Here is a 14,280-nt window from a genome sequence, read left to right on the forward strand (position 1 = left end):
ATATACGCACACATTGAGAATATTCACGCATTTAAAACACTCAGTGACTCAGGTGTCACTTTGGAAACACTTAGTTACCACTTGGAAACACATAGTAATGATCTTGAGAATACTCGAGTCTATCACAAAAATGTTCACTCAGTCACTCATCACTATTTGAGCTTTCTTGTCTCTTTCACCATCCCAAAAAGGGCTCACCCAAACAGAAACACTCACACATTTAAACACTCTCACACACACTCACTCGAATCTCTAGATACGGAGATTTGTCCAGGTTCGCTGCTACTTTCGGACTGAGAACCAGGGTTAGCTTGGTTAGCTTGGAACTGCTGCCACTGGGCCTCACTCAGTCTGAAGGTCATTTTACCTCCGCTACCAGTAGTGGGTGTTACATCGATACCAGCAAATGAGGACTGCATCGATTTGTACTGCTCAGCTGTTAGGTTCAGCACATAGTAACCACCTTGGAGACACTTAGTTACCACAACTTGAATACACTTAGTTACCAAATGGAGAATACATACGCACGCTTTAAAAATATTCACGCATTTAAAACACTTAGTTACCACTTTGGTAACGCTCAGTTACCAAATTGAGAATACACACGCACGCTTTGAGAATATTCACGCATTTAAAACTCTTAGTTACCACCTTGGAAACACTTAGTTACCACCTAAGAAACACTTAGTTACCACTTGGAAACACATAGTGATGATCTTGAGAATACTAGAGGCTATTACAAAAATGTTCACTCAGTCACTCATCACTATTTGAGCTTTCCTGTCTCTTTCACCGATCACCATCACAAAAAATGGCTCACCCAAACGGAAACACTCACACACTTAAACACTCTCAAACACACTCACTCGAATCTCTAGATACGGAGATTTGTCCAGGTTCGCTGCTACTTTCGGACTGAGAACCAGGGTTAGCTTGGTTAGCTTGGAACTGCTGCCACTGGGCCTCAGTCAGTCTGAATGTCATTTTACCACCACTACCAGTAGTGGGTGTTACATCGATACCAGCAAATGAGGACTGCATCGATTTGTACTGCTCAGCTGTTAGATTCAGCACATAGTAACCACCTTGGAAACGCTTAGTTACCAACTCGTTTAAAACTGTTTCACTTTGCACAAGTACGTGCGTAAAGAAATTTGCTTTGACTAAAAACGGGAACAATTAAGTCTTTGGTAACACTTAGTTACCAAATCGCTAATCGGTAACACATAGATACCGCCTTGGTAACACTATAGGTCATCACCTTGGTAACATAGAGCAGCTACATTGAGAATACTTGGTAACCACAATGAAATTATTTACAAACCAAACTAAGAACCTATAACCAACTTGAGAATTCTCACGGCAAATACTTGTTCTCTCATCACTAATTGAGCATTTTTTGTTTCCTTCACCAACAAAGGCTCACTTAGACCAAAAATAAAACACTCACACGTTAAAAAACACTTTTATAACTTATACCCACGATTGTGCAAAATTGTGCGGAAAACACTTTTATACAAATTTTGATACTCATGGGGCGGCCCATTTGTTAAAAAGAAATTTTGATACTCATGGGGCATGGGTCAGGTATGTCCCACCCGTTAAAAAGAAATTTTGATACTCATGGGGCGGCCCACCCTCTGAAAATGTTTTTGATACTGATGGGGCATGGGTCAGGTATGTCCCACCCGTTAAAAAGAAATTTTGATACTCATGGGGCGGCCCACCCGTTAAAAAGAAATTTTGATACTGATGGGGCATGGGTCAGGTATGTCCCACCCGTTAAAAAGAAATTTTGATACTCATGGGGCATGGGTCAGGTATGTCCCACCCGTTAAAAAGAAATTTTGATACTCATGGGGCGGCCCACCCGTTAAAAAGAAATTTTGATACTGATGGGGCATGGGTCAGGTATGTCCCACCCGTTAAAAAGAAATTTTGATACTCATGGGGCATGGGTCAGGTATGTCCCACCCGTTAAAAAGAAATTTTGATACTCATGGGGCGGCCCACCCGTTAAAAAGAAATTTTGATACTCATGGGGCGGCCCACCCGTTTAAAAGAAATTTTGATACTGATGGGGCATGGGTCAGGTATGTCCCACCCGTTAAAATAAAATTTTGATACTCATGGGGCGGCCCACCCGTTAAAAAGAAATTTTGATACTCATGGGGCGGCCCACCCGTTAAAAAGAAATTTTGATACTCATGGGGCATGGGTCAGGTATGTCCCACCCGTTAAAAAGAAATTTTGATACTCATGGGGCGGCCCACCCGTTAAAAAGAAATTTTGATGCTCATGGGGCGGCCATGAAAAAAAAACACCCTCTGAAAATGTTTTTGATACTGATGGGGCATGGGACAGCTATGTCCCACCCCACAAAAATTTGATTGATACTCATGGGGCATGGTACATGAAATCCCACCAATATTTTCTTCTTGATACTGATGGGGCGGCCCACCCTCTGAAAAAAATATTTTGATACTGATGGGGCTTGGGACAGGTATTTCCCACCCCATAAAATTTTTATTGATACTCATGGGGCATGGTACACGAAATCCCACCAATGTTTTCTTCTTGATACTGATGGGGCGGCCCACCCTCTGAAAAAAATATTTTGATACTGATGGGGCATGGGACAGGTATTTCCCACCCCATAAAATTTGTATTGATACTTATGGGGCATGGTACACGAAATCCCACCAATGTTTTCTTCTTGATACTGATGGGGCGGCCCACCCTCTGAAAAAAATATTTTGATACTGATGGGGCATGGGACAGGTATGTCCCACCCCCTAAAAATATCATTGATACTGATGGGGCATGGGTCAATATGTCCCACCCCCAAAAAAAATTAGTGATACTCAAGGTCCACCATACAATAGGTTATCACCTTGGTAACACAGAGCAGCAACATTGAGAATACTTGCTAACCACAATGAAGTGACTTACAAACTAAACTAAAAACCTTTAGCCACCTCGAGAATTCTCACGTCAAATACTTTTTCTATCTCATCGCCATTTGAGCATTTTTGTTTCCTTCACCAAAAAGGGCTCACTCCAAACAAAACAAATACACCCACAGACTAAAAAACACTTTTATACCCACGATTGTGCAAAATTGTGCGGAAAACGACTGAAAGTGCGAACACAAGCGGAATACGGTCGATAGTGTGATTCCGCAACCGCCACATTTATATGTTGCCTGGCACACACTCACTCGAATCTCTAGATACGGAGATTTGTCCAGGTTCGCTGCTACTTTCGGACTGAGAACCAGGGTTAGCTTGGTTAGCTTGGAACTGCTGCCACTGGGCCTCAGTCAGTCTGAATGTCATTTTACCACCACTACCAGTAGTGGGTGTTACATCGATACCAGCAAATGAGGACTGCATCGATTTGTACTGCTGAGCGGTCAGGTTCAGCACATAGTAACCACCTTGGAGACACTAAGTTACCAAATTGAGAATACACACGCACGTTTTGAGAATATTCACGCATTTAAAACACTTAGTTACCACCTTGGAAACACTTAGTTACCATCTTAGAAACACTTAGTTACCACCTTGGAAACACTTAGTTACCATCTTCCTTAAAACTGTTTCACTTTGTACGAGTACAGAGAGTAAAGGTGCGGGTAAAAAAAGTGCTTTGACTAAAAATGGGAATATTTTAGTCTTTTAAAAACACATAGATACCGCCCTGGTAACAATAGGTTATCACCTTGGTAACACAGAGCAGCAACATTGAGAATACTTGCTAACCACAATGAAGTTACTTAGAAACTAAACTAAGAACCTTTAACCACCTCGAGAATTCTCACGTCAAATACTTTTTCTATCTCATCGCCATTTGAGCATTTTTGTTTCCTTCACCAAAAAGGGCTCACTCCAAACAAAACAAATACACCCACAGACTAAAAAACACTTTTATACCCACGATTGTGCAAAATTGTGCGGAAAACGACTGAAAGTGCGAACATAAGCGGAATACGGTCGATATAGTGTGATTCCGCAACCGCCACATTTATATGTTGCCTGACACACACTCACTCGAATCTCTAGATACGGAGATTTGTCCAGGTTCGCTGCTACTTTCAGACTGAGAACCAGGGTTAGCTTGGTTAGCTTGGAACTGCTGCCACTGGGCCTCACTCAGTCTGAAGGTCATTTTACCTCCGCTACCAGTAGTGGGTGTTACATCGATACCAGCAAATGAGGACTGCATCGATTTGTACTGCTGAGCTGTCAGGTCTAGCACATAGTAACCACCTTGGAGACACTTAGTTACCAACTTGGAAGCGCTCAGTTACCAAATTGAGAATACACACGCACGCTTTGAGAATATTGACGCATTTAAAACACTTAGTTACCACCTTGGAAACACTTAGTTACCATCTTTTTTAAAACTGATTCACTTTGTACGAGTACAGAGAGTAGAGGTGCGGGTAAAAAAAAGTGCTTTGACTAAAAATGGGAATATTTAAGTCTTTCAAAAACACATAGATACCGCCCTGGTAACAATAGGTTATCACATTGGTAACACAGAGCAGCAACATTGAGAATACTTGCGCTAACCACAATGAAGTTACTTAGAAACTAAACTAAGAACCTTTAACCACCTCGAGAATTCTCACGTCAAATACTTTTTCTATCTCATCGCCATTTGAGCATTTTTGTTTCCTTCACCAAAAAGGGCTCACTCCAAACAAAACAAAAAACACCCACAGACTAAAAAACACTTTCATACCCACGATTGTGCAAAATTGTGCGGAAAACGACTGAAAGTGCGAACATAAGCGGAATACGGTCGATATAGTGTGATTCCGCAACCGCCACATTTATATGTTGCCTGACACACACTCACTCGAATCTCTAGATACGGAGATTTGTCCAGGTTCGCTGCTACTCTCAGGCTGAGAACCTTGGCCGGAAGCAGCTTTAGCTTGGTTAGCTTGGAACTGCTGCCACTGGGGTTCAGTCAATCTGAATGTCATTTTACCACCGCTACCGGTGGTTGGCTTTACATTGATGCCAGCAAATGAGGACTGCATCGATTTGTACTGCTGAGCTGTCAGGTTCAGCACATAGTAACCACCTTGGAAACGCTTAGTTACCATCTTGGAAACGCTTACCATTTTGGAACCTTTAAAAAAATACTCACCACGTTAAGAATTCCCACGTCACTTACCCTCAAATATTATCGTCATACACAGTCATTCGTGATTCTTTAATTATAATAAAAGGGTCCACTACAAGATAAAAACTAACACTCGAAAACATTCACATGTAGATGAATATATGTTTCAACAGACATGCTCACACACACACACACACACACACAGACATACAGACACACAGACAGACTCACTAGCATCTATAGATACGGAGATCTCATTTTCGCCGGGCGGACTGCTATCCTTAGCTTGGGAACCAGCTTTAGCCTGGTTCTCTTGGAAGATGTTCCACTCAGCTGGGCTCAGCTGGACGTTGTAACTTCCGTCAGCGCTGGCAACAGGGGCCGGGGACAGGTTGATACCCGCGAACCCGTTAGAGAGTTGAATCATCTTCCACAGTGGGGCAGGGATGTGCAACATGTAGTCTCCACCTTAAGGGGTTGTGTAAGACGGAGCAGGTGGGGGCAGGGGAGAGAGAAATGTGCGGTGATTGTGCTTCTTGGGTTAGAGGTTTCCTTTTTAATTATTTTATCTTGCTTTAATTGAATTTGCTCTATCTAATGCTTCTATTTTTTGAGTAAAACAGAGAGGGCAGAAAGGTGCTTCAAAATCTCACAAAAAAGATAACGGTAACTAAATAGACCAAAATCTTGGTCTTTTTTCTAGGAAAACGTTTTCTTAAATAGCTCAAGCAGACGTAGAAATTGCCTGGCAAGAAAGTTCCAGATCAAAAATCAACTAAAAGCTAAAAGCAAGAGATGCAACAATAATTTTAAGGATTCAAGTTTCAACATATCAAATGAGAGGAAACAGTTGGGTGATCGATCAATCACATCACGTGATAATAAGCATTGAAAGCAATTATTCGGGTAATCAGGTCTTTACAAAATTGAGAATCTAGTACAAGCATCTAGCTGCCTATCAGGATCTAGCAGCTAGCTGCCTATCAGGATCTAGCAGCTAGCTGCCTATCAGGATCTAGCAGCTAGCTGCCTATCAGGATCAAGCAGCTAGCTGCCTATCAGGATCTAGCAGCTAGCTGCCTATCAGGATCTAGCAGCTAGCTGCCTATCAGGATCTAGCAGCTAGCTGCCTATCAGGATCTAGCAGCTAGCTGACAATCAGGATCTAGCAGCTAGCTGCCTATCAGGATCTAGCAGCTAGCTGCCTATCAGGATCTAGCAGCTAGCTGACAATCAGGATCTAGCAGCTAGCTGCCTATCAGGATCTAGCAGCTAGCTGCCTATCAGGATCTAGCAGCTAGCTGCCTATCAGGATCTAGCAGCTAGCTGCCTATCAGGATCTAGCAGCTAGCTGCCTATCAGGATCTAGCAGCTAGCTGCCTATCAGGATCTAGCAGCTAGCTGCCTATCAGGATCTAGCAGCTAGCTGACAATCAGGATCTAGCAGCTAGCTGCCTATCAGGATCTAGCAGCTAGCTGCCTATCAGGATCTAGCAGCTAGCTGCCTATCAGGATCTAGCAGCTAGCTGCCTATCAGGATCTAGCAGCTAGCTGCCTATCAGGATCTAGCAGCTAGCTGCCTATCAGGATCTAGCAGCTAGCTGCCTATCAGGATCTAGCAGCTAGCTGACAATCAGGATCTAGCAGCTAGCTGCCTATCAGGATCTAGCAGCTAGCTGCCTATCAGGATCTAGCAGCTAGCTGCCTATCAGGATCTAGCAGCTAGCTGCCTATCAGGATCTAGCAGCTAGCTGCCTATCAGGATCTAGCAGCTAGCTGCCTATCAGGATCTAGCAGCTAGCTGCCTATCAGGATCTAGCAGCTAGCTGCCTATCAGGATCTAGCAGCTAGCTGCCTATCAGGATCTAGCAGCTAGCTGCCTATCAGGATCTAGCAGCTAGCTGCCTATCAGGATCTAGCAGCTAGCTGCCTATCAGGATCTAGCAGCTAGCTGCCTATCAGGATCTAGCAGCTAGCTGCCTATCAGGATCTAGCAGCTAGCTGCCTATCAGGATCTAGCAGCTAGCTGCCTATCAGGATCTAGCAGCTAGCTGCCTATCAGGATCTAGCAGCTAGCTGCCTATCAGGATCTAGCAGCTAGCTGCCTATCAGGATCTAGCAGCTAGCTACCTATCAGGATCTAGCAGCTAGCTGCCTATCAGGATCTAGCAGCTAGCTGCCTATCAGGATCTAGCAGCTAGCTGCCTATCAGGATCTAGCAGCTAGCTGCCTATCAGGATCTAGCAGCTAGCTGCCTATCAGGATCTAGCAGCTAGCTGCCTATCAGGATCTAGCAGCTAGCTGCCTATCAGGATCTAGCAGCTAGCTGCCTATCAGGATCTAGCAGCTAGCTGCCTATCAGGATCTAGCAGCTAGCTGCCTATCAGGATCTAGCAGCTAGCTGCCTATCAGGATCTAGCAGCTAGCTGCCTATCAGGATCTAGCAGCTAGCTGCCTATCAGGATCTAGCAGCTAGCTGCCTATCAGGATCTAGCAGCTAGCTACCTATCAGGATCTAGCAGCTAGCTGCCTATCAGGATCTAGCAGCTAGCTGCCTATCAGGATCTAGCAGCTAGCTGCCTATCAGGATCTAGCAGCTAGCTGCCTATCAGGATCTAGCAGCTAGCTGCCTATCAGGATCTAGCAGCTAGCTGCCTATCAGGATCTAGCAGCTAGCTGCCTATCAGGATCTAGCAGCTAGCTGCCTATCAGGATCTAGCAGCTAGCTGCCTATCAGGATCTAGCAGCTAGCTGCCTATCAGGATCTAGCAGCTAGCTGACAATCAGGATCTAGCAGCTAGCTGCCTATCAGGATCTAGCAGCTAGCTGCCTATCAGGATCTAGCAGCTAGCTGCCTATCAGGATCTAGCAGCTAGCTGCCTATCAGGATCTAGCAGCTAGCTGCCTATCAGGATCTAGCAGCTAGCTGCCTATCAGGATCTAGCAAATATAGCTAAGTAGCTGCTAGAGTATCTGCTGAACGTACTGGCTTGCAGAGACACTGAGATACTGTCATCTCCTTCCTGGTTGATCTTCTCCTGGTTGTCGTTGAACTGCTTCATCTGAGCCTCGGTCAGCATCAGAGTGTAGATACCACCATTTTGTTGGGGAGAAGCGGTGATTCCTTCGAATCCTCCGTTCTTCATCAGGGTCTCGTAGTGTTGTTTGTGGAACTTCAGGATGTAGTTGCCACCTGATATTGCGGAAATATTGTTCGGGCGGACTAGCAAATTAAGATAGTTGTAATGCAAGTGCAATGCTGCAGGGGGGAGCAACTGTGATGACTAGATAATGAGGTAGACTAGATAATGAGACCCTTATCTAATAGGTAGACTAGATAATGAGACCCTTATCTAATAGGTAGACTAGATAATGAGACCCTTATCTAATAGGTAGACTAGATAATGAGACCCTTATCTAATAGGTAGACTAGATAATGAGACCCTTATCTAATAGGTAGACTAGATAATGAGACCCTTATCTAATAGGTAGACTAGATAATGAGACCCTTATCTAATAGGTAGACTAGATAATGAGACCCTTATCTAATAGGTAGACTAGATAATGAGACCCTTATCTAATAGGTAGACTAGATAATGAGACCCTTATCTAATAGGTAGACTAGATAATGAGACCCTTATCTAATAGGTAGACTAGATAATGAGACCCTTATCTAATAGGTAGACTAGATAATGAGACCCTTATCTAACAAGGATCGTTAAAAGAGTGTTATCTACGTACTGTTATCCCTGGTGATGTTAACACCCTCTACAACTGGTTCAGCAGGCTTGTTCTGGTTGTCTTGGAAGATCTGCCATTGAGCAGCATCTAGGGACACAGTGTAGCTACCGTCAGCGTTAGGTGCAGGGTTGGGTGTTGGGGCGATTCCAGCGAATCCGTTGTTAGCTTGGATTATATTCCACAATCCAGCGGGGATTGAGAGGATAAACCTTCCACCTTATAAACGGGAACGGTTAAATAAATATAAATTAATTAAATTTGACGAAACTTTCAGGAAATCTAAGTTTGACCCATATCTATAATCTCTGAAATTTCTGTGCAATTCTAAGAAGAATTACGTGAGTTATTAAAGGGTTGCGTGTGGGTAGTTACTTTTGGGCCACCCTATAGTTATTGTATTACAGGGGGAATGTTAGAGGTTAGAGATCATTGCACGGCTGTAATTTGAGAAATGTATAAAGATGATGAGCTGAGGTGTTTTTCTTGGCACAATCAAAGTTCAGAAACAGTTCAAATGTACAAATGTACAAATGTACAAATGTACAAATGTACAAATGTACAAATGTACAAATGTACAAATGTACAAATGTACAAATTTCTGGCTACGGATCAGAGAAATATATAAAATGAAACATGTAAGACTGAGTAATCTGTTAGTAGGGGGCTTGGTATACCGCAAAAAGATCATTAAATCAATTCGGAGGGTACAATTTGATACAACGAGAATTCCATGAAGAGTAGAAATTTCATGGAAATTCTACCATAAACGGTAGAATTTGGAAGAGCAGCGAACAAAAGTACTGTTAAACTGAAGAATGACGATGTCATTTCACAAACTAGAATTGTGCTTGTAGAACTTAAAATAAGGAAAATGCTTTTAAAACCAGATTAAGATGTAGGAATTAATAATACCCCTGCTAAAGAAACATAGGATCACCCAGTTTTTAGGTTCCAAGAGCTGAAAAGACAAAATAGAGGATAATTTCTGTTACATAAACGTACTAGCATCCTGTGCAACTGAAATGTTGTCTCCTGAAGCAGGAGCACCGGCAGGAGCACCGGCAGGAGCACCGGCAGGTGCACCGGCAGGTGCAGCGGCAGCTGGGGCTGGTTGAGCAACTGCTGGCTTCTTCTGGTTGTCTTGGAAGATCTGCCATTCAGCAGCATTAAGCGAGACAGTGTAGCTACCGTCAGCTCCAGGAGCAGGGTTGGGTGTGGGGGTGATTCCAGCGAATCCGTTGTTTTGCTGGATAATCTTCCACATTCCAGCGGGAATTCGGAGAACAAACTTTCCACCTGTTTGGTGTGGGTTACGGTATAAATCTTTACAATAAAACAATTCATAAGTTAAGGGCGCATGCAGGGTCATTAAATAGTTGGGAAGAACATTGAAGTTCTAAAGAAGGATAAAATGGAAACGTAGGGCGCGTTTTGTAATTGTAATTTCGGTTTATTGAACCGGCGTACAATCCAAGAACACCAAATATTCGTGTTGGAAAATTAATTTAGTTGTGCTTTCAATCATATAGCAGTTATTTTGAACAGTAATTTAGATCAGTTGTGCTACAATGAGGATACTTTAATAGAGTGATAATTGGAGTTAAATATTGTTTAGAAATTTATAAGGTTGATGAAACATATTGTGGGGTTAGTTGTATTTTAAAGAACGAGCAGGTTTTAGCTGAAATAAGAACGAGGAAATGCTGTCAGAATCATGGGGTTAGTTGTATTTTAAGGACAAGCAAGTAGCTGAAAATGGAGGAAACACTCCGATAGCAACAGCTACGTGAGTGTTTGAAGGTGTATAGTTGCATCAGGAGGTTATTGCAAACGAGGTGGCTTTAAAGAAGTCAGCTCGTATAGAGTGAAGCTGGTGTATTATTACTGCTGTATCCATGGTAACCTACTAGGATCTTGTTGTACGGAAATGTTGTCTCCTGGCTGATCAGCCCTCACTTTCTCAGCTACAGAATCGCCCACTGGGACCAACATGGAGGGTTTCTTCATGTTGGCCTGGAAGATCTCAAACTGAGCAGGGGTCAACTTAACAGCTCTGACACCGTCAGCGCCAGGGGCAGGGTTGGGGGTTGGCTTGATTCCCTCGAACCTCTCGTTAGTTTGAAGGACTGTCCACATTGATCCGGGGATCATCAGGATGTAGTTTCCACCTTCAAGGTTGTGAGTTGAAGAGGATGGAACATGACATGCAAGACATGCTGTAATATTATTTCGCCGCGCGCTTCTTCATCGAATTAAATTTCACAAACTTCACATTTTGAATTAATTAGTAATAACACAATTAATTTTCTAGATAATTATAACTAAAGGACGTACTGCGGTCCTGCTCTACAGAGATATCTGATGCAGATGGCTGTTCTCCAGCAGGTTGTGCTGGGGCAGGGACTGGGGCCTTCTTCTGGTTCTCTTGGAAGATCAGCCACTGGGCAGGGGTTAGCTTCACGGTGAAACTACCGTCTTCGTTAGGTTTAGATTGTGGGGCAGGTTTGATTCCTTCAAATCCGTTGTTTTGCTGGATGACAATCCAGAGCGATCCGGGGATACGTAAAATGTAATTACCACCTTCGGAATGAATGCTACATTAAGAAAACATTATTTACTCAAACTTTATCGAGTACACTCATGCAGAGTATTCCATATTTTGAGGATTTTAATTTAACTTCGAAAAGTTTGAAGTTGTTAGAGTAACCTTCAGGAAATTATCAATTAACAAAACAAAACCGTTAGAGGTTAGAATAACTGAACAGAGCAAGAAGTGAAACATTTCAAAAGGAAATATCACTGCTTAAGATGTGAAGTATTCTTTGACTTGAAATGAGTAGGAAAGAAAGAATAACTTATTTATCTATAAGAAGGATAATACAGACTATGCTTTTCAAGTTGCTACAACATACTGGGATCCTTTGAAGCTGTTACACTGTCATCATCTGGTGCTTGTTCAGGAGCAGGAACTGGGGCCTTCTTCTGGTTCTCTTGGAAGATCAGCCACTGGGCAGGGGTTAGCTTCACGGTGAAACTACCGTCTTCGTTAGGTTTAGATTGTGGGGCAGGTTTGATTCCTTCAAATCCGTTGTTTTGCTGGATGACAATCCAGAGCGATCCGGGGATACGTAAGATGTAATTACCACCTTCGGAATGAATGCTACATTAAGAAAACATTATTTACTCAAACTTTACCGAGTACAGCCATGCAGAGTCCATATTTTGAGGATTTTAATTTAACTTCGAAAAGTTTAAAGTTGTTAGAGTAACCTTCAGGAAATTATTAACTACAAATTGATACGGGTAGAGTTGAATATTTAACAAAAACATAGAGAATATACAGGCTGCTACGAGCCAGTTTGAGGTCAGAATAACTGAACAGAGCAAACAGGCTTCTAGGAGCCCGTTTGAGGTTAGAATGACTGAACAGAGCAAACAGGCTGCTAGGAGCCAGTTTGAGGTTAGAATAACTGAACAGAGCAAACAGGCTGCTAGGAGCCCGTTAGAGGGTAGAATAATTGAACAGAGCAAACAGGCTGCTACGAGCCAGTTTGAGGTTAGAATAACTGAACAGAGCAAACAGGCTGCTAGGAGCCCGTTAGAGGTTAGAATAACTGAACAGAGCAAACAGGCTGCTAGGAGCCAGTTTGAGGTTAGAATAACTGAACAGAGCAAACAGGCTGCTAGGAGCCAGTTTGAGGTTAGAATAACTGAACAGAGCAAACAGGCTGCTAGGAGCCCGTTAGAGGTTAGAATAACTGAACAGAGCAAACAGGCTGCTAGGAGCCAGTTTGAGGTTAGAATAACTGAACAGAGCAAACAGGCTGCTACGAGCCAGTTTTAGGTTAGAATAACTGAACAGAGCAACCAGGCTGCTACGAGCCAGTTTGAGGTTAGAATAACTGAACAGAGCAAACAGGCTGCTAGGAGCCCGTTAGAGGTTAGAATAACTGAACAGAGCAAACAGGCTGCTAGGAGCCCGTTAGAGGTTAAAATAACTGAACAGAGCAAACAGGCTGCTACGAGCCAGTTTGAGGTTAGAATAACTGAACAGGGCAAGAAGTGAAACATTTCAAAAATAAATATCACTGCTTAAGATGTGAAGTATTCTTTGACTTGAAATGAGCAGGAAAGAAAGAATAACTTAGTTGTCTAATGTCTATAAGAGAGATAATACAGACTATGCTTTTAGGGTTGCTACAACATACTGGGATCCTTTGAAGCTGTTACGCTGTCATCATCTGGTGCTTGTTCAGGAGCAGAAACTGGGGCCTTCTTCTGGTTCTCTTGGAAGATCTGCCATTGGGTAGTTGTCAGCTTCACGGTGTAGCTGCCATCAGCATTAGGTTTGGGGTTGGGTGTTGGTTTGATACCCTCGAATCCGTTGTTTTGGATGATGATCCGCCACATTGCAGCAGGGATTTGCAGAACGAACTTACCACCTTTGGGACAAAGTTATAATTAACACAAATAATTGACCAGCTCTTACAGAGACTGTGTACGAGAAGTTAAAGCAGTCATGCCTAATTCTAATGCTGACAACTTATTTTACCCAAAAATACTCGGTGGTACATAACTGTAACTTTTATAAATGGCATTTCTTTACATGTTACAATAACAGTATTGTACATTCCAAGGTACTCATTTGATAGTTTTGTTAATAAAAAGATACATTCGTTGTTACAGATTTCACAAGAGTGAAGATGAACAGATACAATATAAAAATGGGATGCCAAAGGAGCTTCACATTTCGCATCTGTATCTGATGTATCTGAAAATAACGATATTTGAAAGCCAGCAACTGGCTCAAAGATAGAGGAATATGTTAAGCTGTGGTGCTGAAAGAGTAAACGTACTGATCTCCTTAGTTAAAGAGATATCTACAGATGGTTCTTTTCCAGGTTCAGGTTCAGCTTGAACAGGAATTGCGGGTTTCTTCTGGTTCTCTTGGAAGACCTTGAACTGAGTTGTAGTCAGTTTCACAGTGTAACTGCCATCAGGATTAGGTTTGGGGTTGGGGGTTGGTCTGATTCCCTCAAATCTCTTGTTTTGTATTAAGATTGTCCACACAGTTGCAGGGATTTGTAAAACGTATTTACCACCTTGAGAGGATTAGCAAATTACAACACGATTCTAATTTAAGATTCTCCACAAGAAAACATGTAGGCTCTTTTTAGCTGACATGTACGGTTTTAAAAGTAAATTTTGTTGAAAGTTGTTGTTTCAGCCGAAATTAACATGAATATAAACGTCGCGAAAGACATGCTTCATGTTAGAAGATAACTTTAGAAAGAAACGTGAAAAAAATTCCCAGAGAAAATATGTTAGCAAAAATTTGTACTGTTGTGATTCTTCCCAAAAATGTTTTCATTGACTAAACATGGCTGCAGTTGACCAAGA

The 14,280-nt window shown here is 42.5% G+C and overlaps 2 protein-coding genes across 2 annotated transcripts in view; one reads left to right on the forward strand and one right to left on the reverse strand.

Annotated features, from left to right (window-relative positions):
* LOC134823488 (double-strand-break repair protein rad21 homolog A-like) overlaps positions 1 to 14,280 on the forward strand; it is a 901,854-nt gene that overhangs the window by 732,156 nt on the left and 155,418 nt on the right. The window lies entirely within an intron of this gene.
* Positions 1 to 14,280, reverse strand: part of LOC134822817 (uncharacterized) — a 157,520-nt gene that overhangs the window by 62,226 nt on the left and 81,014 nt on the right. Inside the window, 14 exon segments of the mRNA XM_063834083.1 lie at positions 245 to 463; positions 867 to 1,085; positions 3,221 to 3,439; positions 4,053 to 4,271; positions 4,867 to 5,097; positions 5,371 to 5,607; positions 8,126 to 8,332; positions 8,881 to 9,096; positions 9,883 to 10,176; positions 10,788 to 11,048; positions 11,215 to 11,460; positions 11,793 to 12,026; positions 13,089 to 13,322; positions 13,737 to 13,982. Coding sequence (XP_063690153.1) covers positions 245 to 463; positions 867 to 1,085; positions 3,221 to 3,439; positions 4,053 to 4,271; positions 4,867 to 5,097; positions 5,371 to 5,607; positions 8,126 to 8,332; positions 8,881 to 9,096; positions 9,883 to 10,176; positions 10,788 to 11,048; positions 11,215 to 11,460; positions 11,793 to 12,026; positions 13,089 to 13,322; positions 13,737 to 13,982 — 3,282 coding nt within the window.

The sequence above is a fragment of the Bolinopsis microptera genome, chromosome 11 (assembly GCF_026151205.1).
Source record: "Bolinopsis microptera isolate Bmic1 chromosome 11, MBARI_Bmic_1.0, whole genome shotgun sequence".
NCBI classification, from domain to species: Eukaryota; Metazoa; Ctenophora; class Tentaculata; order Lobata; family Bolinopsidae; genus Bolinopsis; species Bolinopsis microptera.